Genomic DNA, 26,921 nt, shown 5'->3' with positions numbered 1-26,921 from the left:
ACCTGACAACCCAATTTCATTGGGATGGTACACTCAACATGTTTCTAACACAGACACATGACATATTTGTGGACAAACCATGATAGCTGTTGGGTTAGCTCAGAGCTGGCTAGTTAGTTGTCAACAAGGGAGATGGGCTGAATACATACACATGAATATTAACAGCAACGGCCAATGTGATTAGTTACCATGTGTCTAGTGGGAGTGGAAGAGGAGACCCAGCCCTGTTATAGTCCCAATGTGTCGTCTATGTCAGCTTTTCTTAAGAAGTGGAAGATAGGCAGGATCTGATCCCGGCACACCAAGGTAGAAAAGGCAGGGGAGGGGGAAAAAAAAACCAAAGTAAGAAGAATAGCAGCATTCACGATGCCATGCAGAATTCTAAGGCACACTTTTCTGTGCCTTTATTAACCCAAAAAGCGTGAACTACAGAGACTGGCGTGTCACCACCCTGGATTAGTTTCATGTCGAAAACCAATGCTTCGGTTACATTTCATCATAAACCACTCACCATGCAAGGGGGCAGGTGCAGTCAGCAGAATAGAAACATTCCAAGCAAATGATATCTGAATTTGAACACTTAAAACTCCTTAAAACACAGCACTCCTAAAAAGTAGAGCGGCACAGCCCAAAGCGAGAGGTCCCCACCATCCACCAGCCAGGGAGTCCAGGGCATGCAACCCTCAACCACAGTCCCTTCCGTGCACCGGGGACGCAGCTCGTGCTACATCAACTGAAACCCAGCCTCACTCTCAGTCTTACCACACGAGTTCTACCAAGCTTATACAGGCTAGCTTTCCAGCTGGAGTGGCAGAAAGAGAGGGTCCTTCAATTAGACACACACCCTATGCTCAAACATGTTCTCTTTGAGAAGCCGCAAACAAAACGAAAGTCTTCTTTATTGCTGGTATATTTTGCAACTCTTATTAACTCAGCTTGGATGAGTCCAGCCATGCATTCCAGAATGGTCAAAGCAATAAACCAAACTACAAACAGGAAAAGCCCTGCATCATCACATCGGGGGGGGGTCATTTATCAGCATACTCCTCTTATCATTATTATGTTTACCTAACTGAAAAGAAGAACCTTATGAGATTATTACCTAGAGATCAAGTTAAACTCATATTAGGTAAGTGATATCTGTGGCTTAATAATGCTAACTGCAGAGTGGATGATACTGAAACACAGAGCACAGACTACTGAGCAGTCCGTTTCACCAAACCTAAGAAAGAAACTGAAACAGGGATTAGTGTCATAGTCTACGTTTAACAGCAGGCCACTGATTTCTGCTTGCCCGTGTCAGAACATCTTCTAAGAAGATGGCTCGATTCCGACATGAATGCTAACGGTAGCTAATTCTTCACAATTCTTTTCCCATAAAGCATACAGAAGTTTTCATAAACTCTGATTCCTTCCCTCCGCCCTTCCCCCCAAAAGCAGAGCTGCTTACCCGGTGTAATCCCGTTTAGAGTTTTTCCTTCTATAGAGGACAGCCAGAATCATGGTGATGAGCAGCGTGAGACCCAGGACCACAGCAGTAACTATACCCACCACCACCCAAACGGGAAACGCAGGCAAAATCTCTAGAGAGAAAGAACAAAACAGGTTTAAGGTACACTGCGACAGAGAGAAGAAATGGAATTGTATCAAGTTAATAAACAAGTGTCTTCCTTTAGCAATTACCATACCCTGTTTGATTATCCAAATTATGAGATCCTAGTACCTAACTGATGACATAGGAACATTAGCTGATAAAGAATGAGCTTTAGAACTAAAAACATTTCTATATACATAATCCCTCTCAGTGCTCTAAAATCGAAGAAAAGCTGGGGATGTGAATTTACCTCAATCTATTCTCCAACAAAGCAGACTTCGTCTCGAAATGAGAGAGCAGAACCCGCATTGCCTGCTTATTCTCCAAAAAAGGTGAAGAAATAGCTATACTGTTTCTGCCAATGTTAAAGCTTTCTCCTGGAGAATATTAAAACAATATTAATCTCCTTCTTTCCCAATACTCACCCCATCCAACTATAATGAATCTGGCCTTACTTCTAATTAACAGTGAAAAATTCATACTCCTTTAATCTGATCAGTATGCCCCAGACAGCAGGTTTATAAATGGAGAAATCAGCCACTCCGGTGGGAATGAGCTCCCTGACCCCCAGGCATGTTCGGTAGAGCCATAGGTCGATGGAAACAGGGAGCATAACTGTATGGCAGAAATACCCCTTTCAAACACACCCTGAAATGTAACTCTTGTTCTCTAACTAAGCATGAAATAAAGGGGACTGAATCATTACTGCAAAAATACTCAAGGAAGTACCTTTCTCTACAACATAAAGCCTAATGTGTCCTGGCTGGACAACAATGTCAGGCGGATTTTTGACATCACAGATGTAGGTGCCGTTGTGTATAAACTGCATATTTTCTATGTTGATTGACGCATCTTTCTTGTCGAGGTCTCCAGCCCAGCTGATTCTGTCCTTAAATGGTGGGTAATTCCCAGCATACACTTGCCCTTGGGAGTAGTGGAAAAACTGCAATTAGAAAAAAAGAACACATGAGCTATTCTCAAAGGTAGAAGTTCTAAACTCTATTATAGGCATGCTGTGAAGGGTTTTTTTAAAAAAAGACGTCATCTGAGGAGCTCCAATCAAGATGGCGGAGTAGAAGGATGTGAAAAAAAGACTTCATCCAGAAAGAAATGCCACATCATATTACAAATCTCAGGCTATAGAAACTAAGCCAGACAGGGATTTAGAAATCATGGAGTTCAACCCTGTTTCAGTTGGAGAAATAAATGTGTACGTTCTCTCTAAACCTCTCAATAGCCCAGTGGTGTAGCAATTACCACCCATATTTTTATAATAAGGAAATGGAGACTCAGAGAAACCATTTGCCCAATGTCACAATGACAATAGGTGGTGGATCCAGAGTTAAAGTCAGGACCACCTGACTCTTCAAAGCCAGTGCTCTGATGGGCACCACAGTTGAGCCCAGTGAATCCAAAGGTTTCAGCCTTAACTCACAAAGCTTACCATTAAGATATGCAAAGCCATCAAGAAAAAGAAGCCCAAATATCACAGATCAGTTAATCTGATGGGTTACCCAGTCTTACTTATTGGTTTCCTACAGAAAAGTCATGGACGTGTGAAAGGAACACAGCCCAGACAACCCAAAATGTTCTCGTCCGCCTTTGCAGGTTCAGCCTTTAGCCCCTTCCTCTTTCCACTCTCACTCTCTCCTCAGACCTGCTTTCAGCAAGGGAACACTTTGTCAAACCCAGCCCCCTGGAAGTAAGGTCAGGCCTGGTGGGTGGGGATCTATCCTGATATGCGGCTTCAATCCAAGCACCTCTGCTAGAGGCTGGATGTCTGTTCATATTCACAGATGGGGCAATAGTGGGGTTGGGGAGGGTGGTGGAAATGAGCATTAGTCAACCACTGAGCTGCACTGGCAATCCAAGCACAACATTTTCAGAACCTTTTGTGGAAGCTGCAAATCCCTGTGCAATCTCACCCATTCCTATGATTTAATGGCCATCTACATTTTGTTAACGCGCAAACCTCTCTCACGCATAGTGCTTCCTGGAGCTCTAGACCCCAATCCAACTGCCTACTCACGCAGCTGCCTCCACCCTCCAAGTCTGCCACCTTCTCCTATCAACTCCACCTTCTACCTGTGTATCTCATCTTGACTGATGGCTACATGCCAGTCTCCCAAACCATAAATTTTGGAGTTATCGTTAATTCCTCTGTCTTCCTTCCCATCCAATTAATTTCCCGATCCTGGGACTTCCCTGGTGGTCCAGTGGTGAAGAATCCACCTTCCAATGCAGGGGATGCGGGTTCCATCCCTGGTCGGGGAACTAGCATCTCGCATGCTGTGGGGCAACTAAGCCCGCGCTCCACAACTACTGAGCTCGTGTGCCTCAACTAGAGCCCGCATGCCGCAAACTACAGAGCACACACACCCTGGAGCCTGCACGCCACAACTAGAGAAGAGAAAACCCACAGGCCACAACTAGAGAGAAGCCCGTGCACCACAACAAAAGATCCTGCATACCTCAACGAGGATCCTGCATGCCGCAACTAAGACCTGACGCAGCCAAAAATAAATAAATAGATAATGAATCATTAAAGAAAAAAAAAATCCCCAATCCTGTCAATTCCATGTCCTAAGTTTCTCTTTTCTATTTAATTCTCACTGATAATACCTGATGTTCATGTCCTCAGCATCTTGGGCTATGACCTCTTAACTGGTCTCAAGCTCCTCTAATCCATCCTCCACAAGGCCTGAATGATTATTGGGAAAAAAAAAATTAAAAACCATTTATCAAATATATACCCTGTGTTTACTATAACTAATGCTTGTTAGGAACTATGAAGGCTCTGAGGTTTTACCCTCCCTGCAAGTCTGCCACAGGTTCACAGATGCTGGCAGAAGACACAAGACTCCTGGGAAGTCTTTGTTCTCATGAAGAAGACTTGGAGACAAAGGACCCTATTACTTACAAACAGCCAGCAGCATGTTTTTATCTGTGGCCCCTGCCCCCCAAGGCCCACAGGGACGGCACGGAGGGGCTTGGGTGGATGCTGTGCGTGCAGAGGCTCGGTATCACAGCTGAGGAGCCCCAAGCTTAGGAAACCCAGATCTTTTATAATGGCCCCAAAGGGAGACATATTACTATCTTGGACAGTAAGCAAACCTGTCCTCTGCTCCAGAGGGAGACAGCGTCTCTGCCTTCCAAAGCTAGTCACTGAACAAGAAAGGTAGCCAGGGCCTCTGCTTGTAAGATGGGCACAAATGTGAAGTACCATGAAAGGTAACACCCTGACACTCATAACCACGCTGCAAGGTGAGATTCACCTTGGCAGATATTTGGCAAGTGAGCAAAGAGGCTCAGAAAGCCTTAGTGACTTACTCAAGGTCACAGGTCTCAGAGACAGAATTCAAAGCTTAAGCTATTTTCATTATTTAATGCCTCTCATGTCTGATTATATCTCGCCTGCCCCAAACCCTTCACCTCTCTTCTTAACCAGGAAATAAACCATAAACTCTTAGCTTAGCAAACAAGTCCTTCTGTCATCTGGTCTCTGCTTTCCTTCCTACCTCATCTACAAGTATCCTCTGAAGCAGCAACATAGACCTACACTACACTCTTTCCCACCTTTGGGTCTCCGCAAACCTCTCCCTCATCAGACTGGGTGCCCTCTGAAGGCGGGGTGCAAGCTGTATTTCTCTCTGTGCTCCTCCACACTTAGCACAGCACAGGAACTGTATGTTTGCTGAACCGCACTGATTAATAACGCTTTGGTCAAACCAGTAAGAAAGAGAGAAATGAAACAGTAAAAAAACTCACACACAAGAAGGGACTAGATCTCCTTATCAACCAACATTTATTAAGTAAAAGCCACTGTGTTAAAACCATGAGGGACGCCAAAGGTGTAAGATAGATCTCTACCCTCAAAATGCTTACATTCAAGATAAAGAAGAGAAAAACTGTCATAGCAAGGGAGTGGCCCAGAAAACATGGGCAGGGAGTTTTTAAGAAGAGATAAAAAGATCAAAAGAGGTCTTATGGAGGGATCACAATGTGAAGATGGGATACAACTTAAATGGCAAGAGTTCAGAAGTGGAAAAACAAAGCAATAAAGCACTTTTTACGAGACTGAAGGAGATCACGTGAGAGAATAGAAGTGGGGCTAGAACAAACAAGCACTGTTTGCAATGGGAAACTCTGAGGACTCTGACTAGGGCAGTGGTGAGGTGAAAGAACTGTTTTAAGGGGCTTCCCTGGTGGCGCAGTGGTTGAGAGTCCGCCTGCCGATGCAGGGGACACGGGTTCGTGCCCCGGTCCGGGAGGACCCCACATGCCACGGAGCGGCTGGGCCCGTGAGCCATGGCTGCTGGGCCTGCATGTCCGGAGCCTGTGCTCCGCAACGGGAGAGGCCACAACAGTGAGAGGCCCGTGTACCGCAAAAAAAAAAAAAAGAACTGTTTTAAGACAAGGCACCTGATAGACTGCAGGACTGGGTTGAAAGATGGATAATTTGAAGTCGGGGAATAACCAAGGGGGTTGCCGCACAAGTCGCGGCACACAGTTTTTATCACTTAATGGAGAGGGGAGAAGCAGGAAGGCTGACAAAAAGCTAGATGCCAGAAACAAAGTAGGAAGAGCCAGCAAACGTCCTTATTTCTCAGGGTGGGTGTGAGGAATAGAAGGGAAGAGGTAGTGGATGGGGAAGGAAGGACAACCACCCCCTCTACAAAGCTCGAGATTTAAAAAAAAAATCAGGTCCCTAGAAGAACATAAATACCCAAAAAGAACTAGCACAGAAGGGAAACAGAGGGGAGAAAAGATGAGCTCTGTTTTAGACATGTGGACCCTAATTTCATGGACCAGAAAACCCATATCTGGTATGCTGGGCTTGATTTTACTTCTCCTGAAAATCTATAAAAACGAAGAGTGTCCTGCTCATCTTATTAACTATGCCCTGACATTTGGGAGGTAAAGGATCCTGTATCAGTGACTGAACATTCTGAAATGAACCATAATCAGACTGGTGTGTAAGTATAAATTGATTAGCTAAAAACATTAATCAGAAATACGGCATGTTTGGACTTCCCTGGTGGCACAGTAGTTAAGAATCTGCCTGCCAGCGCAGGGGACACAGGTTCGAGCCCTGGTCTGGGAAGATCCCACATGCCACAGAGCAACTAAGCCCGTGCGCCACAACTACTGGGCCTGTGCCCTAGAGCCCGTGAGCCACAACTACTGAGCCCATGTGCCACAAATACTGAAGCCCACGTGCCTAGAGCCGATGCTCCACAACAAGAGAAGCCACCGCAATGAGAAACCCGTGCACCGCAACGAAGAGTAGCCCCCCGCTCGCCGCAACTAGAGAAAGCCTGCGCGCAGCAACGAAGACCCAACATGGCCAAAAATAAATAAGTAAGTAAATAAATAAATAAATTTATTAAAAAAAAGAAATACAGCATGTTCTTAATATTAAGGCTTGGGGTATGTAAACCTGCTTTGACCCACATGACAAGAATGTTTTGAGCATAAGTAAAACTGCTCTTTGAAGGAAAGAGCATCTGGGTGTCTTCCTGATGATGCTTTACTTTCTATAGATAAAACAATGTCCCTCACTTCTAGTCTGGCAAAAGATGTCAGTGGGAAATCTTCACAAATTTAAATAATTCTTTGGACTCTCCTGGGTAAATCTGTGTGTTTAATTTTGCATCTATAGGATACGTGTTCCATGTTGATGCCATATTTATGGGAAGCAAAAGAATGCCTCTGACTCTGCTTCCCCATGACATTTGCATGGTTTCCTGCTCTCACTAACTCTGGGACTCTTTTACCCAGAACCATACCCAATTGGACCCAGTGAGGAAGTCATATAAATTTGTAATCTCTGACTTTACCTCACCTTTCCTTCCTATTCAGACACAACACCCAAGGGGCCTTCCTTTTTATAAATCCTGAGGGACACAGGTCCACTCAAACATTTGGAAATCAGGCATACATTCCAACCCAGTACACAGATAGATAGGTAGATAGAGATATCAATATCAGTATCAATATAGATAAGAAGCTGCATTTAAGAGATGCTGAATTTATTTTTTTGGAGAGTCTGAAGCAAAAGAAGGGCCTTGAAGTCCCTGATAACAAACTCACTCATTTTGCAAGTGTGCAATCAGAAGGCTGGATCGTTAATCACACTAGAGCAGTAAAGAACCCCGTGAGGTATGACCAGCGGACAGCAGACAAGCATTCCTACCGACACAGTGGTGTCAGTCCCCTCTGGCTGGAAGCTCCAGGAGACTGAGGTCAACGTGCCGGTCGTGTTAGTAGACTTGAACTTGCATGTCAGCTTCCCTTGTGTCCCATTTGCCACGAAGATTTCTTTTGGTGTATACACCTCCAGGGCCGATACACCAGCAGTCACTGGAGAGAAAGGAACAAGGAAAGCTTAAGAGTAGGATTTAGCATGAATACCACTGTGCATGTTTATCAGAGGACAAAGAAAAGATACAAGAACCGTTACAAGATGTATACAGTAATCCATCAGCACTGTGTACTATACATTTCTGGCAGAATATTATATAGCCAGGTACTTCCTACAGACTAAACCACTGAGAGTCTGGGATTTTTGCTTTCTAATAAGAAGACATTTTTACTGGTTCAGTTATACCTAATATTTATGTTTTCTTTTGAACTAGCAGACTATTTTTCAGAGCAGTTTGAGGTTTGCAGAAAGTAGGGAGTTCCCATATAGTCCCTCTCGCTTCCCCCAAGCCCCAGTTTCCCCTATTATTAACATCTTGCATTCGTGTAGCACTAACGTTGAGAATATTCTATATTTGGAATCACTCAGTAAATGTAGCCTTTTCAGATTGGCTTCTCTCACTTATATTAATTTAAGCTTAATATTAATATATTAAGCTTATTAATATTAATTTAAGCTTCCTCCATGTCATTTTGTGGCATGAAAGCCCATTTCATTTTATTGCTGAATAATATCCTTTGTACGGACGTACTACAGTTTATCCATTCATCTACTGAAGGACATCTCATCATGCTTCTCTGACGGTCTGTTTTTAATGATGTGGAGGCCATAGTTTTACTTCTTTAAATAGTTCTCATATTCACCTGCTACATTTCAATTTATATCAAGTTGATCTTTTCTCATCTTCCATATATAAAGCAATTAAAACTGTTTGAGGTAAGAAATCACTTTATTTTAAAGCCATGTTTATTATTTAACTAACCCTTTTCCTATAAGGTATTTAAGGCAAAAATAACATATCTTGCTTTCATTAGTGAAATCTTACCTACCTCTGGATTTTAGTGTGCTAGATACACGTGTACTCAAGAAATAACTGACCACACTGGGTCACATATTCATTTATTCACTGAGTTTTTTCAGTTAGCCTAAGCCCAGGAAGTAGTAATTAAAATGTCTATCACTTGGCATATAAAAATAGCTCTTTTTCCGAGATCTATAATCAGAGGCAACTGCAAGAATTATTAAGGATTCCTGCTAAAATAAAATAATCTTCACGCAAAAAGAGACCCTTTCATGAAAGAAGGTTAGAAAGAAACTTATTTGGCCTAAAAGTGGAAACAATTAGAGCTAATATAGAAGAGATTAAAAACACCCATTTTCAAAATAAGGTTTTTTTAAAGAAATAGTCAGGAGAGTATCCCTATCTGCAGTGTTCCAATTATTCTTAGAATGTAACAGACAAGCAGAATAAGGAAGGGTATTGTCACCCAGGACTGATGGTCATATTCAGAATTTTTTCTTCCTGAGGTCTTAACTATGACTCCAGGCTAAGGAGAACAAGAGTACTCCCCCATTCCTCCCAACCATCTTCCAAATGTTTATCCTCACGACACAATGGGCACTTTTGGCCATTCTTCTAAATAAACTGATAGCCACACTGCATCAAGCAGATTTTTTTCTGCTAAAGAGGGTGGATTATTATTATAGGGAACAATGGATTATTCTTCGTGGTCCAAACCTCAAAACAAGCCCTTCTTTTAACCAAGAAGCAAACAAAAGACAGTTCCTTGCTATTGTGGGTAGGCAGAAAAGCAGCCCCAGGGCACTTGAGTTCAAAATGAAGGACAAAGCATAAAACTGGACAATTTGACCAGTTTATTCCAGGGAGAAGCACTGGTTTGTAACCCTTATTTACTCTGTGTGATTTTGACTAGTTTTCTCCACTGGGATGAGCACTGCATGGAAAGCCACAGTCTTTAAAGTCAACAGATAAAGTTTCTCAAGGATTTTTTTCAAACCAGATCCCTGCCACAAGGCCTGGCTGCAAGAACTGTTACCCTGAGATGTTATTTAATGATGCAACTAGGCCAAGTGCCCAAGTTTACAGTCATGGAATTTTGACCAAAAAGACCAACCAAATGCCTAAATGGGCTTTTAGACAATCTATTTAAGACAGACAATTTAATTATGCCAAAGCTGGTTAATAAACAAGTGGCTTTTAAAAACAACAACATACCATCACTCTTTGGCTAATTTGGACATGCAGCTCTTGGAGCCAGGAAAATGAATTCTGACTCCAGCCAATCAGCCAGTTGCAGAAAAATAACTCCATACATAGCTAGTTAACTTCCTCTTATCCCTGGCTCTTTCTCCCACTCTTGTCATAATTCTTGGAGCTTCCATTAGTCATAGGAAGAACCTTCCAAAACCCTGATCTCTTTGTTTATCTTATCTTCTCCAACGATCTTATCCTCAGGCCTATCCCAGCTGCTAATTCCCATAATCATACCCTAGCCCAGGGTTTCTCAACCCTGGCACTATTGACAATCGGGCCAGATTAGTCTTTGCTGTGGGGCTTGCCTGTGTGTTATAGGATGTTTAGCAGCACCCCTGACCTCTACCAGGTGTCCGTAGCAGCTTTTCTCATTCCAGCTGTGACAACCAAAAGTGTCCTTAGACAATTGCAAATGTCCCCTCCTCAGGGGCAAATTGCTCCTGGTCGAGAACCGCTGCCTGAGACCCTATCATTAATACCTGTTCCCCCTCCACAATCTTAATTTTCAGGCTCTCTGCCCTCTGATTGACCACTTCTGACTTTCCAGAACATTTCCTCCAATACCCTGATTTTATCAATCCTTCAGCCACATTAGAACCCAGAATCCATCAGTCCTCCAATCCTTTTACTGTCTCATCCCCAGCATGTCTCCACTTGTCCCGCTCGGATTAGATCCACGGTGCAGCACAAGACTCGTCCCCTGGCTGCACCGTCAGCTCCCCTGCCTCTCCCGTCAGCGCATTCGCCCGGCCAGACCTCAACTCTGGTTAAGTCCACTTCTCTATCCATTCTGCATCTCTACCAGGGTGGCTGACCATAGCTGGAGAAAAGCACACAACCCCACTGACTGGTTTTACCTTAAATTCATGACCGCTAACTTCAAAGAGGACTCTTAATGGTGCCCAGCAATCCTCCCACATTTCCCTACTCCATCTAGGCTCCACTCTCCTAAATGACTATTTTATACTTTCCTCTCTAACCTCAACTGTGGACCTCCCCCTGCTTCTCTCGCTCAGCTGATGACTGTGCTTCCTGTTTCCCTAAGAAAACAGAAGCAATCACAAGAGAACTTCTCTGTGTCCCCAACCACATCCTACCGTCACCTTCTGCATCTGTGCCCTGTCTTCCTATGTGGGAAATGTCTGCACTGCTCTCCACTGTGCACTGGATCTCATCTGCTCTCACGCACCTAGGGACACCAATCCAGCAAGTCTCCCTTTTTCTCCTGAATATTTCATTCTCTACTGAGCTACTGCCATCAGCCGTAGAATTATATACATTTATATCCCAACTTTAGGGGGAAAAAATCTTGACCCTGCATTGCCCCACAGCTAAGATCCCTTTGCCCTCCTCTAACTTGTAAATCTTGAAAGAATTGTCTGCAGTCACTGTGCACAGTCTCCCTCCTCCCACTATCTCCTGAAGAAACCCAATTCAGGCTTTCATCCCCAGTACTCCACTAAAACTGTTCTTGTTAAGGAATCCAACGACCTCCATGTGGCTAAACCAACAGTTAATTCTCAAATCTCATCTTATTGATCTGCCTGCATTTGATACAACTGATCACTCCCTCCTTTTTTTCCAGTTTGGCCTCTGAAACACCACCCCCTTTTGACTCTCTCATCTCATTACCTGCTCCTTTTCTCGTCCCCCTGACCTCTACATGCTGGACAGTCCCAGATCATCCCTCTGACCTCTTATCCATCATTCTCTTGATAACCTCATCTATATATCTATCTATTTGGGCTGCACCATGCGGCATGCAAGATCTTAGTTCCCCAACCAGGGATGGAACCTGCACCCCTTGCAGTGAGAAACCAGAGTCCTAACCACTGGACCGCCAGGGAAGTTGGTAACCTCATCTAGTTTCAGGGCTTTAAATACCTCCTAAATGCCAATGACCCCTGTACGTACACACACACACACACACACACACACACACACGTGTGTGCATACGTATTCAAACGTTTATCCAGCAATGTCACTTGGATCTAACTGGCATCTTAAATTTAACAATGTCAAGATTGAACCCCTGGTTCCCACCTCCAAACCTGCCCTTCCATGGGCTTCTCCATTTCAGTAAAGGACAACTCCAGACGTCCAGTGGCTGAGGTCAAAGCTCTGGACAACTCTCTTTCTCACAACTTACGCCTAAGCCGTCACAAAACATGTGTCTGTACAAAAAACATATATAGAAGTTGATCTCTCCATGCTCTTTCAGTGCTACCATCTTGGTTCAGGCCTCCATCACCTTTCACTCAGGTTATTTCCGTGACTTCCTAAGCTGGTTCTCTCTTCCACCTCATCCACTTAACTGTAGCCAATCCACGGAGCGGCCAGAGAGATCTCGGTAAAATGCAAGTCAGATCTTATCACTCCTCTGCTCAAAACCCTCCAAGTTCCCCACGTCAGCCAGGATCAGGTCTAGGTCCTCACAGTGACCCACAGAGCCTGATGTAAGCTAGCCCCCCCGGCCACCTCTCAGACTTCATCTCCTACGCCTCCTCCCTAAACATGCTGAGCAGCCACCCTGTCACCTTGTTGCTCCTCTGCCTGTGATGAGAGCCCCCAGGACAGAGAGTGCTATGGACAAGGAGACGGGAAGTCATGATGACATGAGAGCTGAGAGAAGGGCATTCAACCAAGAGAACTGCTGGGAGTCAGGTGCTCTGCACAGCTGATCTCAGGGAGAAGTTTCAGCAGAGACCTGTACTTAAAACTGCATGTGGTTACCATGCACATCATAGAAGCCCTAAGTGCTTACAGCAGTTTCTGATCAACTGCGATGAGCATGAACGCCAGCAAAGTTTCTCCTATGTGGGGAAAGAGAAGGAAAGCATAGATCTCCCCCTCAGACTACATGCCATGCAGCCCAAGCCAGGGATGAATTCACTGGTTTCTTAAACAATTGGGAATGGTTTGCTTTGTCAGCCTTTTCTTCTTCTTTAAGTGACTAGGGGTATTATGGAAGTACATACTAAAATTATTGTGAAATTCAGATGGCTTGTCTTCAGTCATAAAAGAGAGTTTTAAGGGGCTAGTTAAAATGGCTAAAGAACGCAAATATAAAGAGCACTGAGATGCAGAGAAACTATTGTTCTAATCCATGTCATCCCATGTCACTGTAGACTGGACTCCCAGTCTGAATAAGATATTACATAGGTTTTTCTTTAAGCCTCAGATTTACAATTATGGTATAGTGGCAAAAATCACTGTGAAAAGTATGAAAACTTTAGTTTAAAAACTCATTGATGGGGCTTCCCTGGTGGCGCAGTGGTTGAGAGTCCGCCTGCCGATGCAGGGGACACGGGTTCGTGCCCCGGTCCGGGAGGATCCCACGTGCCGCGGAGCGGCTGGGCCCATGAGCCATGGCCGCTGAGCCTGCGCGTCCGGAGCCTGTGCTCCGCAATGGGAGAGGCCACAACAGTGAGAGACCTGCGTACCGCGAAAAAAAAAAAACAAAAAACTCATTGATGGGGGGGAAAAGTCTCCTGTTGAATCTTGGAAAAACCAGTTGCCTCAGGAATAAAAACACAGAAATGAAATAAAACGATTAAATGATATATACATGTTTTTACAACCGGCCAACTTTGGATTCTGAGTTACATATTAACTTACAGATAAACTTCAGAATGGTAACAGGAGCTGAGCTTACTTTCTTCCTGAGGAAGGAATCTTGCTAAGTTACACTACAGTTCAAAGGGCAAGAAAACATATAAACAAAAACAACTCTTCTGATGTGCTCTGGGAAACAAATTTCTAAAATGCACCACTTTTGTTGCCCAAAAGTATCATTTAGCAGTGGGGTGATAATGACCCTCAAAGTAGGAGATCAATTCAAATGAAAAAGCCTGCAAAATCATTTGACAAGTATCAAAAAGACTGTGCAATCAACGCACTAAGGGTCATTTCTACAGTAGTCAAATATGATACCCCAAACTTGATATTTTTCCATTTTGGATGGAAACCTGAACAGTTTAGGGGAAAAAGGCGGGGGGGGGGGGTAGGGTGCAAACACAGAATACAAACATCCATCACAAGCACAAAAAAAGCAAATTCAAGAATGGTTTGCCCAAAGGGCTATTTCCTGACATGATCTATTTCAATATTTTGAATTATTGAAGTAATACAATGTCAATCATGTCTCCCAATGTCAATCATGTCTCATGTTAGTACATGTCAGGGTGACCTTTACGCCAGTAAATTCAAACTCTGATACCACAAAATCATTTAAAATATACTGGAGTGGCATTATTACGAATGAACAAACACTTTCATGGCGTAGTTTAAAATAACAGTGTTTTCATTGTTATTGTTAAAGCAATTCCTTGCCGTGTTACTTCTGGGTCCATGTGTAATACACCCTGGTTTGTAAAAACCTTACCCTTTTAACAAACCCTGTTAAGGTTTTTCCTTGAAATTGAAAGGCTTTTGTTTTTACTTTTTATTTTTTTAAGTACTTTGATGTGACCAGTATATTCTCCTCTAAAGAGTACAATCAAGCAATTTATTCAAACAGTTTTCCAGGCTATTTCTTGTTTGCTGTTGGTACACAGTGATAATCTGATATTGTAATATCACCTAGTGCAAGCGTAAATATGACCTTTTAAAACATAGTAAAAGAGAGGGACAAAAGAACACTGAACACAAAATTCAGACTAGTGGTTCTGATTGGAACGGGGCTTATGGCGCAGGATGTGTGCACACACTGTTGGTCGTGTTTAATTTCCTAGGCTAGGTAGTGAGGGCATGGGAGCTTGTTTTTAATGTGTACCCTGCAAAGTGTACCGACGTGTGTGCGCACACACTCGCCCACTCTCTTTCTTTTGTATATATTTTATTTTTCATAATAAAAACTGATATTTTTTAAAGAGAGAAAGGAAGACATCAGTAGGTGTTAAGAGATTTACTTCTTTAATTCCCGAATGCTCCAGTGAAAGCATCCAGCACATGATTCCCTCCTGGGAGCAGAGCTGTGACTCCTATAAACAGGCTGAATAAAGGGAAGCCAATGGACGGTACGTGTCGGTGGGAAAAATGCCGGTGTCTAGTGAGAGGCCTCACGCCCGCCTCAGCACCAGGCCACTCTGCAGCTGAAGGGGGCTGCTTTCTGCCATGCATCAGGGCTATTCTGGACCTGCTTCAGCTGGGCGGCACAAAGTAAGGGGAGGCTAAAAAAATATACTCTATTCAATGAGCCATAAATATTAATAAACTAAGCTTTTCATTTGTCAGGAACACGCTCTTCCGTACGCTTTGTCTAAAGTTATGCTTCAGGCCACAGTCTAAAAATGACTTCCTCCCAGTGTCTGCCCCACATCCCTCACCCTGTGCCCCTTTACATCCTGCCTTTCCCGTCAAGGCACCCTTCACACTCTACGGGAAGGACCTGCTGCCCGGAACCAGGGGAGGGCCAGTGGTTGTGTCCACCTTGTTCACCAAACCAACCTCTTTACCTCACAAATGCCTGCCCCTGTCAGTGTGCTCGACAAACATTTGTCTGAAAGTTGGAAAAAAATGAATGAATGAAAGAAGGACAGAAGAAGAAAAGAGACCAACCACAACTCATTTACGCTCAGCTATAAAAAATTATACTTGCTTCACAACCAATGGCTTCAGAATAATGCCCAACGCAGAAGGAATTTCAGAGATTACTCAGGATCAAGTTTGAATGCTGACATCATCTTGGAGGAAGTTGAGATAGGTTTCCTCCAAGAGTCACCTTCCTATTTTGATGAGAAAATCCCAAAGGCAACTCATCTTTTGAAATGTTCTATTAAAATTAAAAAAAAAAAAGTTATGTACTTTTACTAACACACGGGATTACCAAATTCCTCTCAGAGCTGATTCCTTCTACTCAGGATCGATGGCCAGCTGGCCACATCTTTATCCTTAACCTTTTTGCACCAGCAAAGATCTTTCTGTTTCTCAAATGAGAGATATTCAAAAGGTCATGAATCAGGCTAGTCATTGAACTGATCACTTGACTCCCTAAAGCCCTGGTATTTCTTGTTCGCCCTCCTCTATGTATGTACTGTTCATCTTTCTTTTCTGCTACGGCTTTCCTTCTTTCAATCAGCCATTATCCTTTCAAACCATGCTGGGACTCGGCTTCTGCCCTTAATGGACTGACAGTCTCGTGGAGACAAATGAACAAACATCTACAGTGCAGTGCCTGGCCCCTGGGATGCACCCGGGCTGGTGCAGAGACAGGGCACAGTTTCCACTAAAGACCAAAGTCTCCAATCAAGCAGTGAACACAAACGCCACAGTTGTAGTCAACCTGAGTTGTATCATCTGTGTCCAAATGTTTGTCCCAAACTGTCCAAACATTTCTCAGTTCTTAGCAAGGAGATGAAAAGAAGACACTTTGGGGAAGAAATCAGATCATTTTACTTCTGACAGATTATAGTAGACTAAAGTGTTCAGCATAAAGAACACGTTGAAAGCTCTGGGGGCATACCCACGGATAACAGAATAACACTCTCACGTGCTTTATGCTTCCCGGGAGCTGAAATGGCATATCAAAATTTCTACTCAAGCAAAAGACCACTGTACTGTGAATCTGTATTGCCGAGCTCTCAAATTTATTTTATCGGAAGGCCTACAGTATGTTAGAAGATATTTGAACAAAAATGTAATCCAAACCAGAAGAGGCTAATACAAAACATTACAGGAACATCAAAACAAAAGATGGTAAGGTATGTGCCTATGTTCGATGGCAAGAAGGGTACTTCTTGTCTCCAAAATAGGACAAAAGGTAAAGAAGCAATGGACAAACCATCACTTATTAAGTGCTTACCATGGGTTAAACATTATTAAACTATGGCACATTTATTATTTTTCAGCTTCACTGTTGGGTATTACCTATTGGATGGAAGCTCAGAGAGGTTGAGGAACTTGCCCAAGTGACTTATTCAGCAGCTGTGGAGCCAGAAGTTGAATCTAGGACCCTCAGACTCCAAAGCCTAGCTCTGTTCACTATGCTGATTACCAACCTTTAACAGAGTCCTTTATTCAAACAAAATCTTATGGGGAACCCAATATATAATGGAGATAGAGGTAGTTTTCATATACAAGTCAGACAAGAAGTACTCAAAACTTACAATAATAAAGCCCCAGAAGTAGAATACAGCACAATGGTTCTCAACCTTGGTTATATTTTGGAATCACCTTGAGAGCTTTGAAAATTAGTGATGGCTACTGAAACTACTCTGTATGGTACTGTGTACTGATGGGTATATGTCATTATACATTTGTCCAAACCCACAACATGTACAATACCAAGAGTGTACAACACCAAGAATGTAAACGATGGACTTCGAGTGATTATGAGGTGTCAATGTAGATTTACCCATTGTAATAAATGTACCACTCTGGTAGGGGATGTTGGTAATGAGGGAGGTTATGCATGTGTGGGGAGCAGAAGGAATATGGGTGTATGGCTATATGACCTCCCAATCTTTCTGTGAAAAATAAAGTCTATTTAAAAATAATACTGGACTTCCCTGGTGGCGCAGCGGTTACAAATCCACCTGCCAATGCAAGGGACACAGGTTCAAGCCCTGGTCCGGGAAGATCCCACATGCCACGGAGCAGCTAAGCCTATGCACCACAACTACTGAAGCCCACGTGCCTAGAGCCCATGCTCCGCAACAAGAGAAACCACCGCAATGAGAAGCCTGCGCACCACAACAGAGGCCCAACGCAGCCAAAAAAGCACTAAAACTAAAAAAAAAAATACTGGGCTTCCCTGGTGGCGCAGTGGTTAAGAATCTGCCTGCCAATGCAGGGCACATGGGTTCGAGCCCTGGTCCAGGAAGATCCCATATGCTGCAGAGCAACTAAGCCTGTGTGCCACAACTACTGAGCCCACGTGCCATAACTACTGAAGCCCGTGTGCCTAGAGCGTGCTCTGCAACGAGAAGCCACTGCAACGAAGAGTAGTCCCCGCTCACTGCAACTAGGGAAAGCCCGCGCGCAGCAAGAAAGACCCAACACAGCCAAAAATAAAAACCAATAAATAAATAAATTTATTTAAAAAAATACTGATGCCTAGGTCCTGCCCCTATTCCTAGGGATTCTGATTTAATTAGTATGGGGTGTGGCCTAGGCATCAGGATTTTTAAAAGGCCCTCAGCTGATTCTACACTTGTAACCACTATCCAGCACACCAATGAGATGCTGAACTCTACTTATGATACTATAATAAAAAAGACCATGCCTGAAGCAGATGAGCCAAGCCTTGCCTGGCATTTGATTGAATGTAGATATAGGTATGCTGACTTGTAAAATATAAGTTAGTGCACACGTGTGGACCTGAATTTTTCAAAAGACTGGGGCGATGGTCTACTACCCTCTTAATCAAACGCACACTTACAAGTTTAAATGTATACATAGAAATTACAAAAACGTGCTTTATTCTGAAGAATGCATTGGCTGCCAGAGTTAACATGGTGGTGTTCTCCAAAGTCCCCAAATCATGAATATAACTTCATGTCTGGCACATTGTTCCTTATTATTATTTTAATGGTTAAAAATATACTTTAGAGGACTTCCCTGGTGGCTCAGTGGTTAAGAATCCGTCTGCCAATGCAGGGGACACAGGTTCGGAGCCCTGGTCTGGGAAGATCCCACATGCCGCGGAGCAACTAAGCCCGTGCACCACAACTACTGAGCCTGCACTCTAGAGCCCGTGTGCCACAACTACTGAAGCCCGCGCTCCTAGACGTGCTCCGCAACAAGAGAAGCCACCGCAATGAGAAGCCTGCGCACCGCAACGAAGAGTAGCCCCCGCCCGTCTCAACTAGAGAAAGCCCACGCGCAGCAACGAAAACCCAACACAGCCATAAATAAATAAATAAAATAAATTTATTTAAAATATATATATATATATACTTTTGAAACAAAATGTACATCAAACATTTGGAAATTCTAAAGCACTGTTCCTGAAATCCCCTAGAAGTCTACTGAAGAGAGCTTGAAAACCACTTCTCCGCTTGGTTTTTGAGAAGTTCAGGTTTACTGTAAGTGTGTAAAACCAGCCTCTGCTGCCATAGCAACCTGAAACTGGACAAACAGACTAACCACATTTTAACCACAAGGGGGAAGTGAATTAAATGAGGGAGGAAATACTTCAACCTTTTTAGGTCCATAGGTACTGTCAGAGCTGATCTTCAACCTGGTAATTCTTTGGACAGGTTCTTAATTAAATGCACATTTCTAATTTCTTATTTAAACCCCAGTTTAAAAGCTCCCTTATTGCTTCCAAGCTTTTCAGAGTAACATCTCCCCTTTCCCGCTTTACGTTTGGCGAGGGCTACTGCTGGTGAGCTGGTATCAGCTTGCTCTTGCTTCCTTCAACATGCTACGCAGTTGGCATACCTCTGGGCACAGTTTGGAATGAGGCCACCTCTGAAATCCTACAGAATCTCGACTCCACCTAAACAGAACTTCAGGAAAACCCTCCCTGATCTGACCACCTCTTGCACCCCACTACTCAATGTTTCTCGTAAGCCTCTTCAGTAGGCTGCAGTCTACTGAAGCTACAAGGGAGAAGCCAAAGCTTTTTGGTATTTAGCCCTGCAATTGTCTTGAACTCCACTCTCACTTGAGACTCTGAGGGACGGAACCTCATCTTATTTGGCCTGTGTGCGTCGAACATATAAGACAATTCCTGGTGACCAGAAAGTTCTCAAGGAGCATTTAAAGAGTAAACAGACCGATAACAGCTGTGTTTTTAGGATTCCTATAACGTGAAGCTTTGGTTAATGAAATGTATAAGCACCTTTAAAAAAATAAAGAAAGAAACCAAGTTGCCCTTAAATGGAAACCTAATCCTACTCAGTCAAACTCTCTCTGGCTCTTAGAAAACTCTGGCAAGAGAGTCCAGATTAATCAGTACCAACTTATCAATGCCCGAAAGAGTTCAAAGTGTAAATGCTCACCTTTGGACAGAAGTAGAACGTGAGACAAGAATGGAAATGTGTGCCCTCCTTTCTGTTGAGGTGCAGGCTTTGTTAGAATAAAACAAAAAAAGACAATTATATCAATTAAATAACTCTTTTTTTTTTTTTTTTGGCCACGCTGCACGGCATGTGGGATCTTAGTTCCCCGACCAGGGATTGAACCCGCGCCCCCTGCATTGGAAGCGTGGAGTCTTAACCACTGGACCGCCAGGGAAGTCCAAATCATTCATTCATTGAATAGCAAATAAGTGCTACATTCTAGGGGGGATGCAGTCTCCTTAGATACTATGCATGAACATACACACACACACACACACACACGCACGCACGCAAGAATGTATACAGCAAACACTGAGTGCCTACTGTATGCAGGGTCTGGGCACAAGGGAGGACGCGGGAGAACAGCCTCCCAAACGAGGCTTACAGGCTACCCAGTCTTTATTTTATTTCTTGTTTATACCACCTTATCGTCCCTAAAAAAGTTCCTACTAAAGCATCTCCGTAAAGTAGCAAATAGACTACATGTAGTTAATTAATGTTGAAGTTTGAAAAATGAAGAGGTCAGGGAGTGTTTTAGGGGAAATACACTTGAATTGTATCTGGAATGCTGAGAAGAATCAAGATAGGATGAGCATTTTGCAGAGACAAAAACATGAGATGCTGTTTCCAAATGGATTGTGTAGATTACTTTGGCTGGAGTAGAAGAAAACTTTAAAGTTGAAAAGGTAGGCTGAGAAGTTGGAACTCGATCCTGTGGGGAAATGGGCACTAGTGAATGTTTTTAAGCTGGGCAATAAGGTAAAAGTGGGCTTCTTGGCAGAGATGTGAAGAAACACAGAAAAAGGAGGGAAAGGAGAGGCATTTAGAAGATGTTTTTCCTCAAACAATTTTTGTTTGGTTCATTCTGCCCCTAACACTGGACAAAGGAGAAAAACTTCTGAGAATGACTCATCCCTAAATCTTTCAAAAGCAATACTACTACTAAGAAACCAAATTACTTTTACATTTATAAACCTACAAATTGACTTTAGATATGTGAAGGATATTTTTAAAAACTAAGTACTGCATATATCTAATTTCTTTTAAATAATTAATAATAAGGAATTCTACATGATCGTACTTGTCATATGGTTGCCACAAGTTCTTTGAAGTTATTTTTTTACCACCACAACCATTTTGATGAAAATCTTGCTAAAATGTATTATTTTTCTTCTGTCTTCATAAAACAATAATACAGTGAGTGAAGATTTGCAGAGGAACAATATTTACGTAGTTTTGAAGCATTCCTCCACAAGATAGTTATTAATTACAAAGGGAAAAGATAGCTCCTTTACAGTGGAGAAATATGGCAGACACCATCTTAACTGAGGATCAAAGTTAATGTCACTAATAATGCAACCCATTGGTAACGAACGTCTCCTTATACGATGTACTGAGAAGAACAGAACATTACTTCTGCAGTATTCCTGCCAAATGTGCATAGCCTGAATCATCAGACAAACCTGATGGAAGGACGTTCTACTACGTAACTGGTTTGTACTCTTCAAGAATGCTAATTTAAATTAAGGGCAAAAAGGCTCAGGAAGTGCTGCAGACTAAAGGTGACTAAAGAGACACGACAACTGGACGAAACACACCATTCTCAATTTTCTTCTGCTACGGTGGACATTATTGGGGCAACTGGCAACACCCGAATAAAGTCAGGTAATTACACTGTGGTTATATAAGAGGACGTCCTTAGTCTTTCTTTCTTTCTTTTGGCCGCAAGGCATAGCTTGTGGGATCTTGGTTCCCCAACCAGGAACTGAACCCTGGCCCACAGCAGTGAAAGTGCCGAGTCCTAACCACTGGACTGCCAGGGAGTTCCCTTGTCCTTAGTCTTTAAGAAATACACATTAAAGTATTTAAGGATAAAGGCAGGTGTGCGCACGGGCGCGCACACACACGCGCGCGCACACACACACACACACACACACAGTATTTAAGGATAAAGGACCAGCATTTCTGCTGCTCTCACACAGTTGAGAGATACACACGTGAGGATTAAGAAAGTGTAATAAAATGTTAACATTTGAGAAATCTGGTTGAAGGGTAGATGGTATTCTTTGCATTCTTTTGCCACCTTTCTGTAGGTCTAAAATTATATCAAAATAAAAATGGAAAAGAAATAATATACTATTTTGTTGAATTTTTGGCTAACTGTTTGGTAACTCAGGACTTGTGTGGACATCAAGAACATAATATAATTCAGTGATACCTTCTGGGGCCACTCAGATATGTAGGGCTATTTGCCCCTACCTAGCTGTCTCCGGCCATGATTATTTCTGAACTTTTGTAAATGCTTTTCATTTTCTTACAATTACCATTCCAATCAGGTAATCAGTTGTCAGCATTGCTGATGGCAGTTTGCCTTCAGCATCCTCTACTCCACCTCCTAATTAATTGCTCTAATCTATTACGGGCTTGGAAACTCATCTAGTTCATGTTTATTTTACAGATGAAAAGACTCTAATCCAGAAAGGGTAAGTAACTTATTGAAGGTATCCATTATCATCAAGAACAGAAAAAGGATTTGAACAATTCCAAAGTTCTTTTTGTGACATCATGCTAATTTGGTCAGTGTATATAAATAAGAGGAAACAGTCTCTTAATAAAAAACTGTGTTACACTGAGATCAGACTTGTGGCTGCCAAAGGGGTGGTGGGAGGGGGGAGGGAGAGGGATGGACTGGGAATTTGGGGTTGGTAGACGCAAACTATTATATTTGGAATGGATAAACAACAAGGTCCTACTGTATAGTACAGGGAACTATATCCAATCTCCTGGGATAAACCATAATGGAAAAGAATATTAAAAAAGAATGTAGGGACTTCCCTGGTGGTCCAGTGGTTAAGAATCTGTCTGCCAATGCAAGGGATGCAGGTTTGATCCCTGGTGGGGGAACTAAGATCCCACAGGCTGCAGGGCAACTAAGCCTGTGTGCTCTTGAGCTCGTGCACCACAAAGAGAAGCCCACACACCACCGCAACAAAGAGCCCACGTGCCGCAACGAAAGATCCGACGCAGCCAAATAAATAAATATTTAAAAAAATTTAAAAAGTACGTATGTGTAAAACTTGAGTCACTTTGCTGTACAGCAGAGATTGGCACAATGCTGTAAATCAACTATACTTCAATAAAAAATTTTTTTAATTAAAAAAAAGAACTGTGTTACAAGTAAGACTCAGGACCTAGAAGGAATGGAATTTGCCATATTAATCTTAGCTGTCCCTTGGCCTTCTCTTTGCTTACTTTCCAGTGGCCAGATAAGCCTCTGCAGAGTATCAAAATGTTGGTGTATTTCAAGATTTTCCCCTAACCTTCTTCTTTATTTAAAAAAAAAAACCCACATGTTTCAAAATCTCTGGATACTCTATCACTTACTGAGTGGCTGGCAGAATTGCCCAAAGTTTAGATTTTTACCCAGTTACATTCACATACGCAAGAGACAACAATGCCACAAAACAGTAAAAGGAGGACACATGCTACTAAGTCATCTGTAACTGACTATAGTTTAAAATATACAACAAAATTTTAGAGCACCTTGTTCCTCCAAAAGTACTTTTACAGATATTTTCAGATAACTGAAAGAATCTTCTGACTCCTGACTTACTGTAAACATCTAATGGAGGGAAAGCTCTTGAAATAATTCCTTGGGGTCATTCTCCCCAGAGGACTGGCATTTACTCAAAGGCTTCTGGATGGCAAGAATTGCTTAGAGGGCTTCCCTGGTGGTGCAGTGGTTGAGAATCTGCCTGCTAATGCAGGGGACACGGGTTCGAGCCCTGGTCTGGGAGGATCCCACATGCCGCGGAGCAACTAGGCCCGTGAGCCATGGCCACTGAGCCTGCGCATCCGGAGCCTGTGCTCCGCAACAAGAGAGGTCGCGATAGTGAGAGGCCCGCGCACCGCGATGAAGAGTGGCCCCCGCTCTCCACAACTAGAAAAAGCCCTCGCACAGAAACGAAGACCCAACACAGCAAAAATAAATTAATTAATTAATAAACTCCTACCCCCAACATCTTAAAAAAAAGAATTGCTTAGAACAAAAAGTCTGTCAAATGGTTGAAACTGCCATTTTGAGGAGGCTGGTATGAAATAACGTTTCAAGCCACAGTACATTTTGAAATAATTTCCAAACACAAATGTTTATGTAAATTTCCATCAACGGGGAGAGACTGCTTAAATAAATTTGATATATCTGTACAGTGGAAAACCCTGGTATTATAAGAAAGAATGAGGAAGTTCTTTAGTGCTGATATGAAATGATCTCCAAGACATATCATTAAATGAAAAAAGCAAAAGGTAGACACACCATATACAAAAATTAACTCAAAATGTACACTGACATTATGTAAGAGCTAAAACTATAAAATTCTTTGAAGACAACATAGTTTTTAGGTATGATATCAAAAGCATGAGCAACAAAAGAAACAATAGGTAAATTGGACTTGATCAAAATTTAAAAACCTTTGTGCCTCAAAGGATACCGTCAAGAAAGTCAACCCATAGAATGGGAGAAAATATTCACAAATCATCTATTTATTAATCATCCAACAATAAAATCATCCAACAATAAAATCATCCAACAATAAAATAAATAACAAAAATTTTAAAAAAATCATCCAACAATAAAAAGACAAACTAATTAAAAGATGAGCAAAGGAGTTGAATAGATATTTCTTCAAAAGAAGATATACAAATGACCAATAAGCAAATGAAAAGGTGCTCAAACATTACTAATCATTAGGGAAAGGCGAATGAAACCACAGTGAGATACCACTTCACACCCACTAGCCTGGCTATTCAAAAACACTCTAACAAGTATCAGTTGGGATGTGGAGAAGTTAGAACTCTCTACATCGCTGGTGGGAATGTAAAGTAGCGCAGCCCTTTGGAAAACAGACTGGCAGTTCCTCCGAGGGTTAAACGTAGGGTTACCATATGAGTTAGCAGTTCTACTCCTAAGTATATATCCAAGAGAACTGAAAACATGCCCATCAACTGACGAGTGGATAAACGAAGTGTGGCACATCCATACAATGGAATATTTTTTAGACACAGAAAGAAATAACATCGATATATGCTATGTCACGGATGAACCTTGAAAACATGGTAAGTGAAAGCTGGATACAAAAGGCCTCATACTATGTGATTCCACTTACACAAAATTTCCAGAACAGGTAAACCAAGAGCGACAGGAAGCAGCCTCTGGGGGCTGTGGGCAGAGGGAAATGGGGACTGACCCCACTCATGAATACAGAGTTTCATTATGGGGTAATGAGCATTCTAAAACTGGGTAGTAGTGGTGGCTGTACTATTCTGTGAATTACTAAAAAACATTGAATTCTATGCTCTAAAAGGGTGAATTTCATAGTATGCAAACTGTATCTCAGTAAAGCTGCTGTTTAAAAAAAAAAAAAGCAAGCTGTTGAGCAATAATGTATGCGATACTACCACTTACAGATTTGCTCACATGTCCATAATGTATCTCTGGAAAGATACAATGTTAGAAAACTAACATTGGCTTCCTCCGCAAGGGGACTGGAGACAGAGGAAGACTTTTCATTATGTGCTCTTTTTAAACTTTTGAACTATGTCAACACAGTACTATTCAAAATTTTTAGTTAGAAATCAAATGAAAGTAGAAAATGTTTTTAATAGACTAGGTCCTTCCACTGGTTTGACAATGCAAAGTTCTATGCAAAACAATACACTTGGGGGCTGTAGACGGTAATGAGTTACTGAAATTAGCTTGAAGTAACAGGAAAATCAGTACAGTTTCCTTTTCTATACTGTTTAAATCTGCTTCCGTTAACTTTTCCCTTTTGGTCTTCTAACTCTTTATGTCTCAGTGGCTCTTTGATGAAGTAATTTTCTGTACCTCTTTTATTTGGAAACCCAAACTGAACAAATTTCTTCTATATTGGATCAAATTCCCAAACGTGTTTAAAAAAAAAAAAAAAAGGAGCAAAAAACCTATTTTAAAAAAATGTATTATAAAACCTCCCTCTACCAGACATTATACTTTAGAGGAAATTAAGACTAATAAATGACCCTTAATTTAGGAATAAATTTAAGAATAAATGACCCTTAGGAAAAAGTCAAAAACAGTTTCGAAACACTACTTCCTACATGCTCCACTCCTAAATTTCCGAGTGGATTAAAACTGCCCTCTGAAAGCCATTCTCTATTTTTCACCAGCGTTGTCATAGAGCTAGTGCAGAAACAGGTTTCCAAAACAGGACACTGAACCCCAACTCCACTCACAACAGGGGCAGAAGGAAGTAGCCCCGCTTGATGAAGAAGTTCTCCCTTCCACTTAATTCCACACTGTCCAGCTGGAATCACAGTGTAGTTCTGTACTTTGGAGAGTTCTGTACTGTCGATCTTATCTGATATATTGCTTTATCCACGCTCTTCTATTATTATGTCAATGCCACACACCCCCTTGATGATGCCGAGAGCTGCACGGCTGTGTCAATACAGCTCCACTCCGTAGCAGGGCACACAAAGCCCTTCAAAGCCTGGCTGCAGGTTACCATTGTGGCCAGTTCATCACTCTCCCCATCTCACCCCAGATCCTACATTTCTGCCACATCAAACTTCTAGCCCTTTCCCCACACACTACACTCTTTAACAACAATATGCTTTATACATGCTACTCTTTTGGTCTGGAATGCCACCTCCACTAACTCACTCACTCAAACTGGGTCAATGCCTGTGCTTCCTTCAAGGCAACTCCAAGATAATCACCTCTGTAAAGGCTCCCCTAACTTGGGGTCTAATCGTGGATATTTTTTCTGAAGTTTCAATGAATTTATATTAAAAAGACTTATA

At 42.4% G+C, this 26,921-nt stretch overlaps 1 protein-coding gene across 4 annotated transcripts in view; it reads right to left on the bottom strand.

The window, feature by feature from the left end:
* MPZL1 (myelin protein zero like 1) overlaps positions 1-26,921 on the bottom strand; it is a 62,226-nt gene that overhangs the window by 14,193 nt on the left and 21,112 nt on the right. Inside the window, exons 2-6 of one of the 4 annotated variants that reach the window (XR_014296727.1) lie at positions 7,791-7,957; positions 2,324-2,537; positions 1,451-1,583; positions 763-802; positions 189-287 (exon numbers count right to left, since the gene is read on the bottom strand). Coding sequence is in view for 1 of the 4 variants with exons in the window: in XM_082654184.1 (XP_082510310.1) it covers positions 1,451-1,583; positions 2,324-2,537; positions 7,791-7,957 (514 nt within the window). In the remaining 3 variants the exon portion in view is untranslated. Of the gene's footprint in view, positions 1-188; positions 1,584-2,323; positions 2,538-7,790; positions 7,958-26,921 lie in introns of those variants that run through there. The other 3 variants (XR_014296728.1, XR_014296726.1, XM_082654184.1) reach the window with 3 other exon arrangements.

Source organism: Grampus griseus (genome assembly GCF_964374135.1).
Source record: "Grampus griseus genome assembly, chromosome: 1".
Lineage (NCBI taxonomy): Eukaryota > Metazoa > Chordata > Mammalia > Artiodactyla > Delphinidae > Grampus > Grampus griseus.
Note: the sequence above shows the minus strand (reverse complement) of the source record. Positions and strands in the feature narration are given on the sequence as shown.